The 17,742-nt window shown below is 45.5% G+C and overlaps 1 protein-coding gene across 2 annotated transcripts; it reads left to right on the top strand.

Moving 5' to 3' along the window:
* The first annotated feature begins 4,744 nt into the window (after nt 1–4,744).
* On the top strand, nt 4,745–6,316 carry LOC103630300 (gibberellin-regulated protein 6-like). Of its 2 annotated transcripts, none has more exons than XM_035959825.1 (4): nt 4,745–5,436; nt 5,584–5,706; nt 5,785–5,827; nt 5,945–6,316. In XM_035959825.1, the coding sequence occupies exons 1-4, from the start codon at nt 5,347–5,349 to the stop codon at nt 6,124–6,126; spliced, it is 438 nt and encodes a 145-aa protein (XP_035815718.1). In that variant the 5' UTR covers nt 4,745–5,346; the 3' UTR covers nt 6,127–6,316. The 2 variants fall into 2 exon arrangements, with proteins under 2 accessions (XP_035815718.1, NP_001288532.1); NM_001301603.1 differs by having other exon boundaries at nt 5,289–5,436; nt 5,945–6,291.
* Nucleotides 6,317–17,742: the final 11,426 nt, after the last annotated feature.

The raw sequence follows: 17,742 nt of genomic DNA, 5'->3' as shown, positions 1-17,742 counted from the left end.
GTCGTAGGAAGTTAGCATGGGCAGCTAACTTCCTACGACCGCCTCTAGGAAGTTAGTTGTCCATGCTAACTTTCTACGGTCTCCTCTAGGAAGTTAGATATCAGCTTTTGACCAGTCAAACGAAAAGCTAACTTCCTAAGTACATGTACAATTTCTAAGAAGTTAAATAACTTCTTACGGCTTTACTCTAGAAAGTTATATTTTTTTATCTTAAACCCTACTCAATCTTATCCTCTTCTCACTCTCCTTTCTCCCGCCTGTGTCTTCCACCAGGACCGAAGTTGTAAATTCTTGTTTGGGCAGAAATGCAGATAGAGCAGCTTGGTAGATTTATTTTCTATTAGAATTGTAGCCTGTAGTCGAGAAGCAATGAGATGTATAATACAAAGATATTCATTCGTCCGCTACATTAGTGCATGATTTGTGCATATAATAATTTTGTGTCGCACTTATTTGCCCTTCCCAGAGTTTAGCTAACTTTCTAGAGTTTAGCGATAACTTCCTAGGGTTTAGGCTCTAGGAAGTTCACTATTTTGGTGTAGTGACCGTTCGGATCTATTTATTTTGGAGTATTGGAATTTACTAAATAAAGTAGTTTATTTGGCTTGGAATTTGACATTCCACCACTTCTCAAAGCTCGGATACAAGTCTATCTCAAATCCATAGGGTGGAGTATGAGAAATAATTTTATGTATCAACGGAATATGTTTCTACTGTGTAACTTATAAGACGTTCTTCGACTCACTCCTCTATACATAGTAAAAATATAGTGCATAAATATCTCCCACATCTCTACTACTTATTAAGACTGCAATAGTAGTCTGCCATTCCATGTTCTGCCACCATTCCTGTTCTGCCATTCCCGTTCTGTCATCATTCCCATTTCTTGTTATGTGTTTCTCATTCCCACGCCATCATTCTATGTTCTGTCATTCTCATTCTGCCTCCCCTCAAAGCCCATTCCCCCGTACAGCCCACGTCTAGCTAAAATAAAAAAACACACATGTCCTCAAGGGGATTTGAACCCGTGACCTCTCAAGCAAAGGCCAAGAGTAGGTACTGTTACACCACATGTGTGTTTATGTCTGTATCTATGACAGGAAACACATCTACTACATCTCTCACCAAGATCACTTGCTACACTTGCATAATGTGTAGTAGTAGATAAGTATCACCGAGATTCTTGAATTATATTTTTGGATGTAGGTAATATTATTTAAAGAAGAGCTTTGCATGCAATTTCTTTTGTTTGAATAATGTTTTATACTTAAATTCCCTTTTTGCATGCGCGACATTTATTCTTCGTAATATTTTCCATGGATCAGACTTGTGAGTCATTTTCATAAACCAACGCCAAGCATGAATCCATGTTTCTAACTTGAAACCCTGAACAAACACCATGAGCAGGAGACACTCGCGTTAGCGTCGCTCATCGATGACGAGAAGAAGCTTGGCAACTGTCAGTTCGACCTCTAGAAGCAGTCCTACGTGGTCGCATACGCCGCTGTGTACGACAAGCTCCCGCGAAGCCGTCGCTTGGACGCGATCCAGAGCAGCTGCACCACGCTGTCCATCGTTAAGCAGGGGGGGCTCATGGTTATCGCCAACGTCGACGACTCTCGGGTTGTTCTAGACACCGCATCCAACGACGACGTCATCACGCCGTCCAGCTCATCGTCCACCTGAAGCCCAACCTGCCACGTAAGTCGCTACTGACCGGACATGAATTATTGTGCGCTGGGACGATGGACGTTGCTGACGTTGTGTGAGTGTCCTTGAACATGATGTATGTAGTGGAGTAGCCCATCTGGTGGTGCAACGACTAGGGGTACTACCTCGTTGATGAGCTCGGGGTGCACTTTGTTTGGCAGCCCAACCAAGAGTCATCGGTACTCATCATGTCGCGCGCGTTCGACGACTACTATATCGAGGATTGTGGCGTCATCTTGGCGTTGGAGGTGCGCAGAGGAGGATCGACAACAGTGACCAGTTCATCATCCTCGCCACCGTCAGGGTAGCTTTTGTGTCGGTCTGCCTTCAATTCTCTTCGCAAACACACACATTTGCCTTTTTGTTTAAGCAAGAGCGTATGGTGGTGCGTGTCTGATGACTAACGATGTACGAGGAAATTTCTTCCGGCATGTGTGGAACGTGCTCTCCAATTATGAGACCATACAAATCGTGGCATATATCAAAGTCTGCATGATACTGATGGTTGCAATATAGTGGTGAACCAACTAGATTAAAATAACAAAACTTATGTATGGCTAGGATCATAAATTGATTATGAAACATTTTCTCATAACAGTATAACACACATTTTGTATATAAGTTATCGTAGTATACTGATATTGTATATCACCGTTGCAACGCACGGGCACTCAGCTAGTATTGTTATAATAGTATACTAATATATTTTGCATAAACCATATTAGCTTAATTGATCTTTATCTAAATTATTATTATTAGAATGAAATTCAATTCCATTGATTCAAACGAGGGCGTTAAGGCTGTCCGCACTCAGCGCCTGTATGCTCTACGCTATCGTGGAGTAGCGTTGAAATCAGGTGCAGCGGCGGACTGGATACCTCACGCTATTGTCCAGTAGAGCAGCTGAAACGCTGAACCAAGCGTTGTACGATCTCAACCCTATCTGCTGTCGCACGTCCTTACATGCTCAAATAAAATAACAACACACGGTAGTTGAAGACGGTTGATAAAAATAAATAATAGAATATGTGGTAGTTGGTATAGGGTAGAGATTTAAGGTGAATATGAGTGCGGAAGATTGTAGGATAGAGTAGAGAATCTCGCTGACCAGGATGAAATATTCTTTTTAGGGTAAAAATTTAGAGTTGCATGAGTGCGGATAGCCTAAGGGCGTTAGAGAAATAAAATTTTTTTATCATGTCTAGAATAGTACTGATATCGGTCAAAGTTCTAACAATACCATTATGCGCCTTAATTTGAACATATCCAGTTCCAATAATATCGGATGGACTATCATCACCCAGTCTAACAAGTCATTTACCTCGGACAGAATCATAGGTGACAAACCAATCTCTGATAATGCATATATAAAACGAAGCAACATAATAAATAACAAATTCATCACCACTATCTACACATCCAGCCAAAACCATCTCATCCTTAGATTTACCTTTCACTCTATATCTGTCAGTTCTCTTCTCTTTATTCTTTAATTCATGACACTTGCTGATAAAGCGATTTATCATTCTTGTAATATCTGTAGAATTTATTTTTCTTGTTTTGACATTTTTGAATGGAATTTTAAAGCATCAGATTTATTTTTTTGCCTCTCTTGACATTTTTATTTATTTTCTATATATCCCTCCTACGAATAGACAACAGTTCTCTATTAAAAGCGTAACCTTGAGACAATATTTGTTTCATTTTTTTCTTAGAAAACCATTCGACATTAGAGTACCATTATTATGTAATAATATATGTATGTCTAAAGTCTGTTTTTTTAAAAAAAAAGATAAAGAGAGCACAATAAAATAAGACCTAAATTCTCGTCTACGTACACACTCAACAATACATGTGTCTCATCGAGAATGGCGTTCGAATTCGCATGATACGCCACACCGGAGTGTGCGGAAGATGTTGGATTTCTAGTGGCAGTGCATGCAGATACTACAAAGGTCACGGATGTGCACGGGTGCTCACGGGAGGGGAGAGGGAGACACGTTCCATTTGTTGCCGGCCGCGCGTGCAGGAGGGAGCAGACACGTTCGCTGCATGGATGCGTGGCGTGGCACACATGCGATGCGACAGCCATCGATGGATCCTTGAACTCTGCATGCGCGAAGACGGCATGGAACGGGCCCATGAATTTGTTTCTGTTCGTCACCCGTGCCGCGATGTGCCAAAAAAGCTCGATCCGTCCAACTGTGGCTAGCCTAACCGCGGTTCGCATGATCGCATCTAGGGGTGGGCTTCGGGTTACTCGTAAATTTCGGATCGGGTAATTCGAGTTTTTTAAATTTCGGGTTTTGGGAACCAATATTCGGAATTACAACAGGTTTTATAATATCCAAAAAATCGGGTAACCAGAATTTCGGGTTCGGGTTCGAGTATTCCCGAACTATCCGAACTATTGTGTCGGCTTCATAAAAACACATATCCCCTATTAAATTATTATAAATATATAGTTTGAATAATGATATACATGGACATATAAAACACAAGCAATCTACAATCACGAGTTATGCACACTTACGCATAATTATAAATGTACAAATTAATAATTAAGCATAACATAAGTACATGACACATGAAAGTTCGGGTATTTCGGGTTCCCGATTGTAATACTCGAAATACTCGAAATAAATTCTGGTTTTGCAAGTTGTTATCCGAAATTCCCGAACAAAATTCGGGTTTCGGGTATTTCGGATTCAGATTCAGTTATTCCGGATTCGGATTTCGGATTTTTTGTCCAGTCTTAATCGCACGTACCAGCTGCTCACCACGTACACACCCTGGCCTGGACCCTCTCCCTCTGGGCTGGAGCGGGACGGCCGGCTGGGGGCGACCAAAACTGCCAAGCATTGTCCCGATCCAACTGCTGCAGTGCTGCTGCTTGGCCATCCCCACTCTCCTGGCCGGTTCACGCCACACAGTTGCCAAGTATGTTCCTGTTGAATTATTAGGCATTTTCAGATTAAATTCCGAATATAAATTATGACCGTTAAATTATAAGATGCATCAGACATATTGGTAGATAAAGTCGAAGCAGCGGGCTGATGAAGTCGAATTAGCAGGGTCGACGACAAGATCGCGAGCAGTCGTGTGAGAACGCTTCTCAAAAACCTTATTCGCCATCTCCCGGTGCAGGATCTCGAAAGCGAAGGGTTCCGAAGACTAACAGTCAAACAACCAAAAAATAAAACGGCAAAATGAAGTCGTTTCACGCGTATGTCGTACGCCCGCGCCTTCGCCCCGGCGAGGTGAGGCGAGTCCACACTCTTTTCTCTCATCTATGACTTAGTGAGTGAGTATATCCTCCATATTTAAACTAGTTCCACTCTAATTAAACTAGCAATATAATACTAAATGTTCTACCATTCCCTAGTCATACTCATATATAGACTTTTAATATCTTTCTATAATTTAATTGAATTTCTCGATTAAGCCTAGCCCAGGAATCCAACGGTTCCCTCGGTCACAAGCCAAACAGTGCAACAGTGGTTGCTGTGCAATCAGCTAGTAGCTAGGTAGTCGAGGTTCTCCTTGCCTCTCCTTGGCTCCTTCCATCATTCCATCGTCTTTGCTCGAGGAGTCGAGGTTCAGGTTCCACGGTGCGGCGAGAGCTAGCTCGCAGCCATGGAGAGCAAGAGCCCATGGTCGCTGCGGCTGCTAATTTGCTGCGCGGCAATGGTGGCCATCGCGCTTCTCCCCCAACAAGGAGGCCAGGTCGATCTGTCCCTCTCTCGTATTGGCATGGCACAAGAGATCGAGCACATTTGTTTCTTGGTCTCATCACATCAATAGTTCTACCGTAATTCGCAGCTGTTTCTTGCTCATGTGCGGTGGGTTTCTTTTCCGGACGTTCATATTCAGGCCGCTTGTTTCGTGCCGACGCCGGGTCCAGCTCCGGCACCGCCCGGCTCCTCCGCGACGAACACGAACGCCTCCTCCGCTGCTCCTCGGCCAGCCAAGCCCAGCGCATTCCCGCCCCCAATGGTGAGTGAGTACTACCGATAGTACAATCAAACACAGTATCAAGACTGATCCAATGAATGTGCCTTTGATTTTCTGCAGTACGGTGGTGTCACCCCCGGCACCGGCAGCCTCCAGCCCCACGGTCCGTACCGTACGCGACTTTAGCTAAAAGAGAGCAGCACCTCTCTGAAGTCTGAACCGCACGGTCGTCGTCAATTAATAAAGGTTTCGCTGTGCTGCGTGTGCGTGTTTGCAACAGAGTGCGGCGGCCGGTGCGCGGAGCGGTGCTCGGCGACGGCGTACCAGAAGCCGTGCCTCTTCTTCTGCCGCAAGTGCTGCGCGGCGTGCCTGTGCGTGCCGCCGGGCACCTACGGCAACAAGAACACCTGCCCCTGCTACAACAACTGGAAGACCAAGCGGGGAGGCCCCAAGTGCCCCTAGTAGCCCTCCCTCTCGGTCTACTTGATGAGATCTTCTGTTCAAAAAATCAAAAGGAATAAGAATCTGTTTAACTATCTTTAGATTTCACAAATAAAACAGGTTTCAATTTATCTTTGTAGTGAAACGCTTGCAGCTCATGTGTGAATCTCATCCAATATTAGTGTCAGATCCCTAGCTAGCTGATTGATTACTAAGGCCATGTTTGGTTTCAATTAGTCTTAGGACTAAACTTTAGTCCTAAGACTAAACTTTAGTCTCTACTTGTTTGGTTATAGGGACTAAATAGATTCTAAAGTCATTAAATACATTGTCCAAAGACTTAAATGCCTTTGGAATACACTCATGTGGGCTTTTAGTCTCTTTTAGCACATATGTGAAGGACTAAAGACTAAATCATTTTAGTCCATGTTTTAGTCCTAGTGTTTGGCAAAAAAAGACTAAATAGGACTAAAAACTAGAGACTAATCTTTAGTCCCTCTAACCAAACATCCCCTAATATTGATGTGATAGGCTAACGAGAGTTCAAACTTCAAACCACCTGCCGTCCTGACCAGCCATATCTTAATAAATACTACCTCTCCGTTCGCGAGACATAACTTCGTAACTCAAACTGTTCTTATTGAAGCTAATTTGATGTTCAAGTAATTGTGTCGGGTATCTAGGAACAATGTACCCAACATGAGGCATGTATACCTTCTTGACGACTAAAGTCTTCCTATCGAGCAAGTCCGCGAGATGAGCGATTAACCAGGTCCATGACGAGCAAGTCCGCGAGACGGAGCAATCGATCATGTCCCTACCAAGAAAGTCCACGAGGTAGGGCAATCGACCAGGTTTTTGCCGAATAAGTCTGTGAGGCGCAGCGGCCGACCAAGTCCCTGCCAAGAAAGAGAAACAAGGCAGAAACCTAAGTCAAACGTCGCAAAGTCCACGCCGACCGAGACAAAACATGACACCATAGGCTGTGGCCAGTCACCCGAATGGCGGACCGAGGGCACGCCGAGTGACCACTATCGACATAACTGCACCTCCCTAAGTACGGTCCCAGACACGCTCTCACAGCCTCGACCTCGTGGGCCGGACGGTCCTATGCATAAATTACCTCATCGTCGGAGCTTCTACAATGACCTGAATACTAGGTAGTGCACAACAGAAACACCATATCGGGTGTACGCCTACGCACGCCAATGAGTGACACATGCTCGTGATGACAGGCAAGACCGCACGATACCCACCTACTCCATATGACTGACTTGCGAGACCCACCGCACACTACCACGAGAATGTCGCGGAAGACCAGCTAAAGAGACCCGTACGACGAGTGTACGGGACAATACGCCATGATGGAGTACGGCTACGCACGACCCTACGGACAACATCAGATAAACCATGTTGCCTAAAGCCCACCGGCCAAGCTCCTCCCCGCATAATACAAGTCCCCAGTGTAAAGTCCAGCCCTTGAACTATAAAAGGAAAGGACCCCCTCTTTTCCGAACACAAACACGCCTGTTGTAACACGCTCCATGGAAATACTACGATCAACACTACATTGTACTAGGGCGCAAGCATGGACCAGTATAACCCACTGTCTCAACTCCACCACTCGAGTCACTATGACTCACCATTCGGAGCGAGTCCACACTAATCTTCCACCGAACACAAAACTTACGGTCCCTGGTTTCTGAAACCACGACAGTTGGCGTGCCAGGTAAGGGAACTTTTATCGTGCCAAAAGACACCCATCACTCTGATGGCCCACGCATTGACATTCACCAGAGGCGAAACCTTCGCGTCAGGGAGCCACAACCCACATCATGTTCGGCACCCTTGACTTCGTCGCCACCGCCACTGGTGATCTCCACCTCGCCACCCTCGACATGCATGTCACCACGAGCACACGACACGCACGCTCCACCAGGAGCAAGGCGGAGAAGCGACACATGAAGAGGCGCATCGCCGCCTTGAAACATTGACTCAACAGGCATGCTGACGCCATCAAGAAAAAGGCAGCGGAAGCTTCACCGTCAACTCTAGTGGCCATCATCGGTCGCTAGCTAACGTCCGTCCTCGACCTGCTCGTGGACGATTCGAGCCACGACTCAATCGGGACCAACTCTGACGTCGATGAAGCATCGGAAAGGGCCTGCTTCTTGGCAACACTGCCATGGAACGACGACGGTAGGGAGGACGATGAGCCCCCTTCCAAGAGGAGTATCGGTGCCAGCGCTAGGCACGCATCCTCGCTCGCGAGAACGCCCTCCGACAATAGCAAGAGGAGCTCGACACTCTTATCTATAAGCTCGATCGAGTTTACAGCGACATCGAGTAGAAACACCCCCAGCCGAATGGCCCCAGCCGAAAAAGATTTACGACCAGTTTGCCGAGAGCAACGATGGAGCACAATACTTCCTCAACCCCAAACAGAACATGGTGGCAGCAACCATGATGCTTTGGTCCATCCCCGAGCCCGATGAACCAGAGGCAAGGGTGATGTACCGAAACCTCCGCAACCTGGTGGAGAAGGCTGCGGTACAGCAGGGCGAGATCGATCGGTAGGCTCCCACCGATGCGAATAGTGATGACACGCGCACGACCTCATCATAACGACCAAGTTCGTTGACGCGGATGACGCAACAGGGGTAATTTTCTGCAAGGGAAAGACTCGTGCGACATCGACGAACCAAGCAGCAAGAAGAGGGAGCGTCGGGAGCACCCCGACAGGCGCTGGAGGAACCACCCCCAATAAGACGATGAAGAAGTCGCCACCGCAGATCGGCCACCTAGGCCACCATCAAAGAACGACGACAACCACTTCCAGAAGTTGATGGACTCGCCGTGCCAAAATCACGGCTTCCCTGCCCGCCACAAGCTCCAGGAGTGTGAGTTCCTAAAACGTTTCATCTCAAGCCCCCTACCAAGAAAGCCAAGCTAGAGGAGCCGACCAAGCCAGTGGAGCAGGAGGATCCCACCGAAGATTTCCCTGAGCCAACGGGGTGCCTCATGATCTTTGGCGGGGCCGAAGCATATGGCGACAAGCACAACCTCAAGGCGGCCCACCGCGAGGTGCACATAATTGAGCATGTTGTCACGCACGAAGGTGCCTACCCCCTCATCGTCGAGCCCATCGTGGGCTCAAAGCGCCTCTCCAAGGTGTTGATGGATAGAGGGAGCGACCTCAATATGACGTATATTAAGACTTTAGACGACATAGGAATCACACGCTCCGCGCTGCGACCTAGCTCGTCGCTTGTTGGGGGCCTTCGGTTTTCCGAAGGTCCTCAAAAACATAACTTGGCAATGTTTTCCAAGTATGCGAGCAAGTATCTTTGGAATCAGGTTGCGGGTATACAAGACCATGGTCAAGACGAAGCTTGACTGAAATGGAAGACGATCATGACGAAGGATGAAACGATCACGAAGCTATGTGCAGAAAAGCTTCGGCATGACAGCAGAAAAGGTGAACCGACTTAAAGATGAAAAGCCAAATTAGACCTCGAAGAATTACTATAGAGTTATTGATAAAAGCAAAGGGCATTAATGTAATTTTACATGGGCTACGTCATGTGCCTATAAATAGGTGAACAGTACCCCTGTACTGTTCACGCTGACTTGGCATTAGCATCACGCTTGTACCCTTACTTTCCTTCTAGCTGAAGGTACATTTGTAATTTGTTGTTGTTTATATAAGTAAAATAAATAGAAATACAATAATAATAATGTTCCAAGTAATCATGTTATTTTCTGTGTTTTATGTATAAATCTCTTTTACTTTTTATTATGATTATGAAAGTGTGACCTTCATAACCTTCGTCCGAAATCCATTATAGCCAAAAGGAAATAATGCTTCGAAGGACGAAGGGCTTTGATATTTAACATTTTATGTTGCCTTGTTCTTAATTCATAGCATTTGAGAGCAAGTCCCCAACATTGGCGCCCACCTCCGGTGAACTCACTTCCATTTCTTGAGCTTTGAACACCTTCGGCAAGCATCACCTTCGTCATGCCGCCGAAAAAAGCTTCAGCGACAGGGGCTACCACTCTGCAGCCGTTGGACCCCAATCAGGACGTCCTTTCTCTTAGGGAGGCCCGAAGCCAGAAGAGGAAGGCCGCCAGCCCAACGCCTCCGGAGGACGATTTGGACCAGGAAATCCAAAACATGGAGACGCTTCATCAACAGGTGCAACGAAAAAAGGAGAAGATGGTTCGTTTAGCTGACCTTCAGAGGCAAATAGATGAAGCTTCAGAAGAGGTTCGTCATCTTGCTCAAGATGATCAGAACCGAAGGCCTCCGCGCAGAGAGCTTCATCAGGAAGGCTTCTACAATGAGGACGACTGGTATGAAGATTTCCATCATGGAAATTTTGCTTTTGATGATGCTTCTCCTCTATCAACAGAATTGCAGGCTACACCATGGCCCCAGTCTTACAAGCCACCCTAGCTCCCCATGTACGACGGTCATACAGACCCGAAGCAATTCTTGATGAGCTATGAAGCAACCATATCTTCGTATGGTGGCAATACTGCAGTTATGGCAAAGTCTTTTGTCATGGCTGTCAAGAGTGTCGCTCAAACCTGGTACTCCTCTCTTCGGCCAGGGACAATCACCTCATGGCAGAAGCTGAAGGATATGTTGATAACCAGCTTCCAAGGGTTTCAGACGAAGCCAGTTACTGCTCAAGCTTTATTCCAGTGCACCCAGGACCACGAAGAATACCTTCAGGCGTATGTCCGAAGGTTTCTGCGTCTGAGGGCACAGACGCCAACAGTGCCCAATGAAATTGTCATTGAGGCCATGATTAAGGGACTTCGGCCGGGACCTTCAGCGCAATACTTTGCCAGAAAGCCACCACAAACTTTGGAGAAGCTGCTCCAGAAGATGGACGAGTATATCTGAGCTGACAACGACTTCCGCCAAAGAAGGGAGGAGGCATTCAGGTTCTCTAAAATGACCAGGGGCTTCGGAGGAAGATTTCATCCGAGGCATGTCAGGTCAATTCATAACTCCACTCAAAGTGATGATAGAGGGAGCCAACAGCAAAGGCCACAATACTCTTCGCAAGCTTCGGGGCAACAGCAAAGCTCTGTTCGGCCGCCAGCGCCAAGGGGCAGAGGCGCCAGGGGCTTCGGGGGAAGATTTGGGGATCAGCCAAGAAGAATTTACTGCCTATTCTGTGGTGAAGATAAGGGCCATACCACCAGGATGTGCCACGTCACCATCCAGAAACAAAAGGAGATAGCAGAAGCTGCAGCACAACAGAGTCAGCCGAAGCAGGTCATGCACACTGCCTCGTACCATTCGCCTTACATCCCAGAATATGTAGGCAATCACTCTGCAGCTTCTGTTGCTTCGGCAAGTCAACCCCAAGCATCTTGGCAACAGCCTCCACCGCCACCACCAACGCAGCGAGGTCAGCAACCAGAAGGGAGTCAACACACTCACCTTCAGAGGGACTTCAGAGAGGAGTCCGAAGCTCGCACAGTCAATAGCACTGTGCCAGAGTCGAAGCATATTTACTGACATATATCCTACCTCGATAGCAGTTTTTTCGCATTTTCACATTCAGTATTACTTTTTTATTAATAAGAAACAATTATGGGAAGTCTAAGTGTCCTTTATCGTTTTTCAAATTCTTGTAACAGTTTCGCCTTTTGCCATAATGAAAATATATCTTCTCCATAGGTTTGAGTCGCCGAAGCACAAGAATTTATGGTGGCACGAAGGACCTTTGAATTATCAAAAATTTGTTCTAAGGAACACAGTGCAATTTATTCGAAACAGTAAAAAGTCGTTCCTAAGGGGGCGCAGTGTAAGTTTTCTGAGCCTACAGCGAAAAATAAGCGCTGATTCCGCTGAAAGTAAAAGGCGAAGAAGCTCCTAAGGGAGGCTTACAGCGAAAAATAAACGCTGATTCCGCTGAAAGTAAAAGACGAAGAAGCTCCTAAGGGAGGCTTACAACGAAAAATAAACGCTGATTCCGCTGAAGTAAAAGGCGAAGAAGCTCCTAAGGGAGGCTTACAGCGAAAAGTCAACGCTGATATAAAAAGATTGTGTGCTCTATTGCAGGGATGTGTGTATCTTCGGCACAAATATCATTTTGCATAACATGACATCATTACATCATTTTGCATAACATAAGCATCATACAGCATATTGCATGTGGAACAAGAAGGGGATACAATATTGATCTTCGGAGAATGTTTTGAAAAAGAGAAAATCGTGCTAAGGCACAAGATAAATTGAGAAGAAGTGTAGCTTCATTAGAGAGACAACATAAAACTTTTTTATGGCTTCGGAGAATGTTTTTACGAAGCTTGGATACTCTTCATCAGAGAAGTATGAAAATTCTTGTGATATATAAAAGATTTTCTTCACGAAGCATGAAAAGAAGGGAAGGTGTTTTTTCGCCGAAGGCTCAAAAAATGGTATGTATGCAAAATTTCATGCATCGTAAAGAATTGAACCATAAATAGATTATATATTACATTCAAAGTTACAAGGTATTACACATGTTACATTCCAAATATTTTTACAATAGCATTTAATCTTCCCTAAGAACTACTTCTGCAGCTTCGTTCAGTAGTTGATCGACAACCTTGTCCATGATGGCTTCGGCCATTTTTCTAATTTCGTCGTCCCCCTTCGGGTGGGGCCCCGGAGATGCCTCAGCAGGTTCTGAGGGAGGAGAAGATACAACTATATTACTATTACAAACAGCGAACAAAGTCTGAAATCAAAAATTACAACAGAATAAAAACCACTAGTTAATACCTATTTGCCCTTCGGGCTCTTCGCTTTTCTCAGCAGCCTCTGCTACTTTCCTAGCATGATGGATGCCTTTTTCGCTTTTTTGAATGATTTCTTGAGCCATTTCTCGGTCGCCATTGTCCCAGATGTCGGTGAAAATTTTTCCACCAACCTGGCTTGCTTCGGCCAAGGGGTCCTTTATATCTTCGGAAGACAAGGCAGTTTCAGATTGCGCTAAAGATTTCACATGATCACAACCTCTTCTTTCCAAAACAGTAGCAATCCCCCTGGCGCCTGAAAAAGCACATATGTCTCCGCGGCTATTCAAGATTTCCTCGAAGGCCTCAGCTTCGTGACTGATCCATTCAATCGGGCCTTCTGGATTACCTCTTGTGAAATTTTCTTCGCTAGAGAATGTGCCAACGCTGGCGAAGCTGGATTTTATTTTCTTAGCACATTCTATGGATTTGTCATAGCACCTTTTCTTGGATGCACGAAGCTCTTTAACACTTATTTCCAAATGATTTGCCCATTGATCACTAAGTTCTCGTTTTGTCTCTTCAAGTATGCGTTCTTCTTTAGCTCTAGCTAGATGTTTCCGAAGATCTTCAATCTCGCGCTTTTGGGCTTCAGCTTGAGCTTTAGAGGTAGCTTCGTCTTCTTTTATTTTATCCACCAATGTAAGCAAAAATTTATCTTTTTCCAAAGCTTCGTTCCTCAGCTTAATAACCTCTGTTCGTAGGTTGTTGAAAGCAATATTGTATCTCTCGTCTTCGGCATTCTTTTGCGCTCTCAAAGCATTGCTCAGTATTAAACCCTATATGAAAAAAGAATTAGTATAAGGGTAAAAGAATGGTTCAAAAATTATAAATTTCCAAATATACAATTCTCACACCTTCAGACTATTATAGGCAAGGCTATCCGCAAGATCGTCCTTCGTCATAGCGCAGAGTCCAGCTTCAAGCTTCGGAAACCCCATACTTCTAGCCATCTCCCGACAGACAGATAATTCTTTGTTGTCTGGGAGACAGTATATGAAGTCATCTTCGTCTGTCCCATTGAACACTAAGGCCCCCTTCGGATACTTTAGTTCTCGGGCATAGTGATTAGCTTAAAAAATCTCTTCTTCAGATAATTTCTTCCCCGAAGCATGTCGTACAATATAATCACGTATTTTGGAAGATGCTTCGGGGGGTGGCAGTGTCAATTTCTTCAACCAAAATTGGCTCTGTCATTTTTGTTTCTTCGGCTTCCAAAGGTTTTACCTTGGTGGGCTCTGAAGGCCCAGCTTCAGTTTCAAATTATTGTTTCGAAGCTTCAGCAACAAAGGCTTCAGTAGACACTTCAGAAGTTTCAACAGTTTTCTTCGGAGTTATGCTTGAAGATTTAATTGTCTCCAAAACATTTAACACATTAACCATCCTTTTTCTTTTCGGGGTCACTGTTGGACCCTTCTGGCTTTTTCCTGTCTCGATTTTTGCTGAAGGACTTAAAACTTCTAATGTTTTTGCTTCTTCAGTCCTTGATTCTTCTATCTTTTTTGTTGCTGGCACTTCGGCCAGCTCTTCGATTCTTGGCAACAGAATTATTAATTCTTTAGCTTCGGGGGCCGAAGAGGTCTCACCGACGAACTCAGGCACTGTGGCCAGTTCAATATAACGTGGCCGATGTGTGAGAACCTTTACCCTTTTCCTCTTCGGCACCGGGTCACTAGGAGCGACTGAGGTAATTTCCTTCGCAGAGGAAGTATTCTTTCTTTTTTGACCCTGCACTGGATAACGGTAGTCAGGGTAGACAAACCCAATTGCGTCAAATACTCGGTTGAGTCTCTTCTTCTTTCGGCCTCCGAAGGCCGCTGATAATGCAGTATCTTCGGCCTTTGAGTATACGCCAAGCAATTCATCACTTACAGTCTCAATACTTTTTAGCCAGTCATCATCTGGCTCAACGAATTTATCTCCGTACTTGAATGTGTATTTTAGCCTGACTAGTCCACCTTTGTCAGGATCTTTAACGGTTTCCTTCGGCATTTCCCAGTTATCTGCAAGTGGCCATACTCTGAAGGCAAAATGTTCTTGCATTAAATCTCTTGTCCCAATAAAAGAGCACACTGCGTCGAAGGCTCTTTGGCAGTCTTCAGCCGTTTCATCCATCTCCACCTTCGGCCTCCGAAGGCCGAAGCATTGCCAAACAGGGCGCATAATGATACCTTTAATATCTTCCCGGATTTTTAAATCATTCTTCACATAAAACCATTCTGTCATCCAGTTGCCGGGCCATCTTTTCCGAAAGGTTGGCACGGGGCAACTTGACCCAGATCGGGCGCCGAAGCTGTAGCAGCCAAAATTGTTGTGATACTGCTCTTTACCCCAAGGTTTCGTCTCGTACAATAACTCATGTATGTTGCAAAAACTTTTAGCATTCGGTTCTAAACCTTGGCTCTTCACGGCCCAGACGAAGATGCCCATCCTTATGATTGATTCGGGAGTGAGTTGGTGAAGGTAGACTTCAAATACCTTCAGTACTTCCACAACAAAACTGCTTAAGGGAAATCGTAGTCCAGCTTTCAAGAAGCTTCGGAATACCACGACTTCATTTTCTTCGGGAGTAGGCACAGTTTTCTCCCCAATATCCGCCCTCACAATAGACATGTCTCGAAAATACCTTCCTTTCATGGTATCAAGATGACTCTGTTTAATGCTCGATTTGCCGAAGACTGTGTGACTTGGTCGCTGAGAGCACCTAGAGGGGGGGGGGTGAATAGGTGATCCTGTAAAAACTTCAAACTTATAGCCACAAAACTTGATTAGGTGTTAGCACAGTTTATGCCAAGTGGCTAGAGAGGAGTCAAAACACAATAACCACAAGAATCCAATCAAGCACAGAGTGACACAGTGGTTTTATCCCGTGGTTCGGCCAAGACCAACGCTTGCCTACTCCACGTTGTGGCGTCCCAACGGACGAGGGTTGCAATCAACCCCTCTCAAGCGGTCCAAAGACCCACTTGAATACCACGGTGTTTTGTTTTCCTTTCACTATCCCGTTTGCAAGGAATCTCCACAAATTGGAGTCTCTTGCCCTTACAAGTATATGATCACAAATGAAACACAGAGTAAGGGAGGAAAGCAACACACACAAATCCACAGCAAAAGCGCACACACACGGCCAAGAATCGAGCTCACAAGACTATCTCAGAGTTCTCACTTAGAACAGAGCTCGAATCACTTAGAAACACAAACGAATGCGCAGAGACTTAGTGTGGATGATCAAGAATGCTCAAAGGTTGCTTGTGTGTCTCCTCCATGCGCCTAGGGGCTCCTTTTATAGCCCCAAGGCAGCTAGGAGCCGTTGAGAGCAAATCCGGAAGACCATCCTTGCCTTCTGTCGTCGGGGGCACCGGACAGTCCGGTGCACACCGGACACTGTCCGGTGCCCGATTTGTTTCCTTAAACGGCAAAGACGACCGTTGCAGACCGTTGGCAGATCTGGCGCTGTTGGCGCACCGGACATGTCCGGTGCACACCGGACAGTCCGGTGCCGTCTTCCGACCGTTGGCTCGGCCACGTGTCCCGCGCGGATTGCGCGGTCGACCGTTGGCCCTGGCCGACCGTTGGCTCACCGGACAGTCCGGTGCACACCGGACAGTCCGGTGAATTTTAGCCGAAGTCGCCGGCCAATTTCCCGAGAGCGGCCAGTTCGAGTCGCGCCAGCCTGGCGCACCGGACACTGTCCGGTGCACACCGGACAGTCCGGTGCTCCAGACCGAGCTGGGTCTTGGCAGCACACAGCCAAGTCCCTTCTCCTTTTCTCTATTCTTCTTCTTTCTGTTTCTAACACTTAGACAAATATATTAGTACTTAAAACCAATGTACTAAGGCTTAGAAACATACCTTTACTTCATGATTTTCACCTTGTTCATCCATGTACATAAATTCACATTTAGGCCCTTGTGTTTGCACTCAATCACCAAAATACTTAGAAATGGCCCAAGGGCACATTTCCCTTTCAATCTCCCCCTTTTTGGTGATTTATGCCAACACAACATAAAGCAAGTGGAACAAGTGCAAAATCACTTCAAATAAAAACTCAAATTGGTTTTGATTCAATTTTGGCATATATGGATCATCCTTTGCCACCACTTGGTTTGTTTTTGCAAATCAAACTCAAATCTCTATCTCTAAGTCAAACACACATGTTGAAGTATAAAGAGAGTCATTCCAAAAGAGATTGATCAAAGATTTCAAAAACTCCCCCTATTTCCCATAATCAATACTTCTCCCCACAAGAAGCCAACTTTTGACAAGAGAGACAATAAAAGACAATAAAAGCTTTTGACAAAACAAAAACTCTATTCTCTCAAGTGGTAGCTGATCCATTTATCACTTTGGCCTTTATTTTCTCCCCCTTTGGCATCAAGCACCAAAACGGGATCAATCTTGGCCCGTTAACCCCATTGCCTCACCAAAGTCTTCAATTAAGAGCAAATGGCAATAAGATTTCATGAGATGAACTTGGAATTAGTTACCCTCTCATCGGAGTGCAGTGGAAGTCTTTCATGGTCCAAGTCCACCTTTTCCCTTTCAATCCTCCTTCGAGACTGAATTATCAAACTCAAGCACATGGTTAGTCTCAAAGGGTCAAGTTGTAACACATCTCCCCCTACACATGTGCATCACTTTGCAACGGACTTGTGAGGTCCAGGGAGTGTTTGTACAACTTGAGCACCATAATAAGCAACATAATGCAAAAAGGAACATGATCAAAAGCATAACTACATGTATGCTACAATTCAATCCAGGTTCCGCGAATCTAAGACATTTAGCTCACTACGCAACCTGCAAAAGGTCTTCTCATCTAGAGGCTTGGTAAAG

Source organism: Zea mays, chromosome 6 (genome assembly GCF_902167145.1).
Source record: "Zea mays cultivar B73 chromosome 6, Zm-B73-REFERENCE-NAM-5.0, whole genome shotgun sequence".
NCBI classification, from domain to species: Eukaryota; Viridiplantae; Streptophyta; class Magnoliopsida; order Poales; family Poaceae; genus Zea; species Zea mays.
The sequence above is the reverse complement of the archived record's forward strand: the minus strand, read 5'-3'. Positions and strand labels throughout refer to the sequence as shown.

Excerpts from the sequence above, each read along its gene's own strand:
- LOC103630300 (NM_001301603.1), top strand. The coding sequence starts at position 5,364 with ATGGTCGCTGCGGCTGCTAATTTGCTGCGCGGCAATGGTGGCCATCGC. Across the intron at positions 5,437-5,583 it reads TCCCCCAACAAGGAGGCCAG|GCCGCTTGTTTCGTGCCGAC; the intron begins GTCGATCTGTCC and ends GTTCATATTCAG. Across the intron at positions 5,828-5,944 it reads CGGCAGCCTCCAGCCCCACG|AGTGCGGCGGCCGGTGCGCG; the intron begins GTCCGTACCGTA and ends TGTTTGCAACAG.